Raw genomic sequence first — 5000 nt, forward strand, 5'->3', positions numbered from 1 at the left:
CTCCCTCCCTCCCTCCCTCCCTCCTACTCCCTCCCTCCCTTCTTCCCTCTTCCCCTCCCCTCCTTCCCTCCCTCCCTCCCTCTCTCCCTTTCTCCCTCTTCTTCCCTCTCTCTCTCTCTCTCTCCTTTTCCTCCCTCTCCCTCAATATATCACTGTTGCCATCATCTTTTATGACTCAGCTCCCTCGTCTACGTAGATCCATTACGTAACATATGTAAATTCCGACCCAAACACACGCGCTTCCCCGATGTGCCTTTCCCTCATTGTGAGGATATGAGACCCATAGGCAGGAGAGGTTGCTGTGACAATCTACAGATGGGGTTTGATGGGGGTAAATGCGTATGAAAGGAGGGAGAAGGAAAAGGAAAAAGGGAAATGCATTTTTTTTTCTTTCTTTTTCTTTTCTCTCTCTCTCTCTCTCTCTCTCTCTCTCTCTCTCTCTCTCTCTCTCTCTCTCTCTCTCTCTCTTTATTTTATTTTATTTTATTTATTTATTTATTTATTTATTTATTTATTTATTTTTTATGCGGATATCAGCTGATGGCGTAAGGACATGGGCTTATTTGTGGAGATTCCATGTCTTAAAATTGTTGAGCGATACTGCAGTAAATAAATAGATATGTAGCATGCTGTTTTGTATATTCTCAACGCATAATGTATGAGATGTTTCTCTAATATCAAACCAGAATTATGATTATTCAAATAGTATATTTCCATGCTCCACTCTAAACAATTTTGCATGAAAGAAATACAATGCCATTCTTGTCGAAATTAAATAATTACATATAATGTACACATAAACAAAAACAAAACAAACAAAGGACTAGACGAGACATTCTTATCATCTAAACAAAACAAAAAATGAAATTAGATAAAAAAAAAACATTTATTTTTCTATGAGACATAATTCAGCTTAGAGGATGTGCACCAAAAGAGCATTATGACAAAGGCAGTCATATTATGGTTTCATTACGCAACCTTCTCGGGGATAAATAAATAATTAGTGTAACGTTTTTGGCTCACTCTCACTCTCTGTCTTTGTCGTTGAATCTGTGGATTCTTTCCCTCTTGCTGTCTGTCTATTTGTATGTCTGTCTGTCTGGTGTTCTCTCTCTCTCTCTCTTTCTCTCTCTCTCTCTCTTTCTTTCTTTTCTCTCTCTCTCTCTTTTTCTTTCTTTTCTCTCTCTCTCTCTTTTTTTCTTCTCTCACTCTCTCTCTCTCTCTCTCTCTCTCTCTCTCTCTCTCTCTCTCTCTCTCTCTCTCTCTCTCTCTCTCTCCCTCTCTCTCTCTCTCTCTCTCTCTCTAATCTGTCATTTTTTCCTGTTTATCTGTACATATATCTATATACTTATCATTGCGATGATTACCTTTGTCAAGGAGGTTGTTTTTGGTAGCGTTGGTTAGTTAGATTGTTCGTTGGTTAGCAAGATATCTCAAAAAGTTATGAACAAAGGTGTGTCATTGCCAAATTTAGATGCCATTAAATTTTGGTGTTGATCCGGATCATGATCTGGATCCTATGCAGGGGAACTCAAAAAGTTATGAACAGTTACGATTTTTTTTTCTTTTTTTGCCAGAGGTGTTTCTTATCATAATTTAGGTTGCATTAAATTCAGGTGGTGATCCGGATCATGATTCAGATCCAGACTTTTTTTTTTAATTATTCATTTGGAACTTCTTTTTTTTAAGTTGCATTAAATTCAGGTGGTGATCCGGATCATGATCTGGATCCTATGCAGGGGAACTTAAAAAGTTATGAACAGACTTTTATGATCTTTTTTTTTTTTTTTTTTTTTTTGCCAGAGGTGTTTCTTATCATAATTTAGGTTGCATTATATTCAGGTGGTGATCCGGATCGTGATTCAGATCCAGATTTTTTTTATAAATTATTTATATGGAACTTTTTTTCTTCTTTTTTTTTCCTCTTTTTTTAAGTTGCATTAAATTTAGGTGGTGATCCGGATCATGACCTGAATCCAGATTTTTTAAAAGGATTCTTTAGCATTACGAGACAGGAAACACAAACATCACCCGTGTCCTTGAGAAAGAGGTGATTTAGATGTATTTTTCGGGTGAATATCTTTATTGCATCAATGACCCTATTTGCCTTGACGGAGGTATGCGGTCCCTGAGTACTTCTAGATTTTTCCTTCTACTTCCCCCCGTCTCTTCTTGTTCCCCCTTACCTTCCCCCCCCCCCCCACCTCTGCCTTTACCCTCTCCTCCCCCTCTCTACAACCCCTCCCCCTTACAATTACAACGCACCCGACCTTCCAGCTACTCACCCCCTGCCCACCTAGCTAGCATCAACGATCACCACCCAACCACCACCCAACCCACCTATCCATCACCCTCCTTCCACCCACCCGCCCACGCACGCACCTACCCACGCTATCAAAAAAAAAAGAAAAAAAAAGATAATAAATAAAAAAAAAAAAAAAAAAAAAAAAAAAAAAAAAAAACGCCCACGCACGCACCTACTCACGCGGTCTCTCTCTCTCTCTCTCTCTCTCTAAATAATAAAAAAAACGCCCGCACGCACCTACCCATCTCTCTCTCTCTCTCTCTCTCTCTCTCTCTCTCTCTCTCTCTCTCTAAATAATAAAAAACGCCCACGCACGCACCTACCCACGCTCTCTCTCTCTCTCTCTCTCTCTCTCTCTCTCTCTCTCTCTAAAAAAAAAAAAAAAAAAAAAAAAGGGGACAGCAAGATCTCGGAAACTCGTCTTAAAATCTACATAAACACTTTCCCACAAAAGGAACGACATCACGCCCCACGAGACACCAGCGAGACCCTCTCACCTTTGGTCCCCGGGAATTAAACTCTCTTTCCTGTGAACTTTTTTTTCCTTCTTTCTCTTTCTTTCCTTTTCTTTTTCTTTTTCTTGACTTTTCTTTTTTCGTCTTTGCGGGAGGGAAGAGGAGGGAAGAAGGGAGGTGGGGAAGAGGGATGGAAGAGGAAAGGGGGGAAGAGATAAGGCGGGAAGGTGGGGAAGGGAGGGAGATGGGGCAGAGATGAAGGGAAGAATAGGGAAGAAGGGAAGGGGGAAAGAGGGAGGGAAGAGGAAAGGGGGGAAAGAAATAAAGTGGGAAGGGGGGGAGGATAAGAGGGAGGCAGAGAAGGAGGGAAGGGAAAGACAGGGCGGAAAGAAAGGGAAAAAAGAGAGAGGGGGAAACTATTTGTGTCAAAAGTGCGTATGAAAGAGAAAGAAGGAAAAGGAAAAAAAGAAAATCCAGACTTTTTATTTTCAGTTGATGTTTAACACGGATATGCAGGCAGGAATTAAAGAATAATTGATAGAGATTGAAAGAATATAAATCATGAACATTTGTTGTTTTAACGCACCTTATGGTATTCAAGATTCACATATGAATATGTACTGTATTCTTATAAATATATGGAGAGCGAGAAATAGATATCATTAGTAGATAGATAAATAGAGCGATAAGTAGATAGAAGAATGGATAGACAGAGAGCTAGACAGATAAACAGATAGATGATGAATAGAAAGGTAGATAGATTGATTGACTGATAAATAGGCAGATAGATAAATAGAAAGGTAAATAGATAAGCTATACAGATAATGAAGTACAATATCATAGACAGTTATATCTATCTATCTATATATATATGTATATATATATACATATATACACATACATACATATATATATATATATATATATATATATATATATATATATATATATATATATATATATATATATATATATATATGTATATATATATATATATATATATATATATATACATATATATATATATATATATATATATATATATATATATATATATATATATATATATATATATATATAGATATAGATATATATTAATTGATATATAGATAAGTTGCGTAGATATAAATGTACAAATTTAATGCAACAACGTCTGTTCCCAAATCCATTTTATAATTTCATTTAATGTTGGATATTTATTCTTATGATGCAAAGACAAAGGGGACTGGTAATTGCATCATCGGTATAACATAAATAAGATGCAAAGGATAATGATACTCGTGATTGTAAAATAGTAGTAGGGATTTCCATCAATCCCTTATCACCATCATCATTATTATAATCAGTATCACTGCTATAACCACAACTGTGACGATATTTTCTTTCTTTTCTTTACTTTTTTTTTTTTTTTACAATAACCATAACATCAAAAACAAAAACAAGGTAATCAGAGCACCCACCCAAATAATTTAACGATGAACAGTAATGCCAAAATTTCCCCAGTGCTGCCAACCTAACCGCACTTCTCTCCTTTCGCAGATGTGGTATATCAAAGCTGGCTACACTGTCCTCCTGGTCACGTTCCTGTCGATGACCTGGGCGTACTTAGCGGGCGCAGCGGAGGTCGTCCAGAACACTCACATCACCAAGTAAGCGTTCCTTGTACTTAGACAGAGGGTAGTGTTCCTGAGAGCATGTTTGGGGTAGGTCAGGATAGCAGTGTGGCGTGTGTGTGTGTGTTGGATATGTGTGTTGGATGTGTGTGTGTGTGTGTGTTGAGTGTGTGTGTGTGTGTGTTGAATGTGTGTGTGTGTGTGTGTTTGTGTGTGTGTGTGTGTGTGTTGGATGTGTGTGTGTGTGTGTGTTGGATGTATGTGTGAGTGTGTGCATGTTTTTCGTGTGTGTACTTCCTATGTGGGTATGCATCTGTGTGTTTGTTTGGATATGCTCGCGCGCGCGTGTGTGCGTGTGTTTCTTACCAAGTTGTTTGAATACGGGAGAAGAGCTATGCTCAGGTGGTCCCGTCTGCTATATTTAGATTATCGTATAACTATTGATATACACACACATACACTCACACACACTACTTGATTGGGGAGACTGTTCCACGATTCGATAATTCTGTTTGGGAAACTATATTTTCTGACATCTTTATCACCTCTTTTTACTTTCAACTGTTTGTTGTGTCCTCTCGTTCTTCTTGTGTTCAAGATCAAAATGTCATCCTTATCTATCTTCAC

The 5000-nt window shown here is 37.8% G+C and overlaps 1 protein-coding gene across 1 annotated transcript in view; it reads left to right on the top strand.

The window, feature by feature from the left end:
* The window catches only part of chp (leucine rich repeat containing G protein-coupled receptor chaoptin), a 230980-nt gene that overhangs the window by 147618 nt on the left and 78362 nt on the right, over positions 1 to 5000 (top strand). Inside the window, exon 3 of the mRNA XM_070143966.1 lies at positions 4300 to 4409. Within this exon, the coding sequence (XP_070000067.1) occupies positions 4300 to 4409 (110 nt within the window). The remainder of the gene's footprint in view (positions 1 to 4299; positions 4410 to 5000) is intronic.

This window comes from Penaeus vannamei, chromosome 31 (assembly GCF_042767895.1).
Source record: "Penaeus vannamei isolate JL-2024 chromosome 31, ASM4276789v1, whole genome shotgun sequence".
In the NCBI taxonomy this organism is placed as follows: domain Eukaryota; kingdom Metazoa; phylum Arthropoda; class Malacostraca; order Decapoda; family Penaeidae; genus Penaeus; species Penaeus vannamei.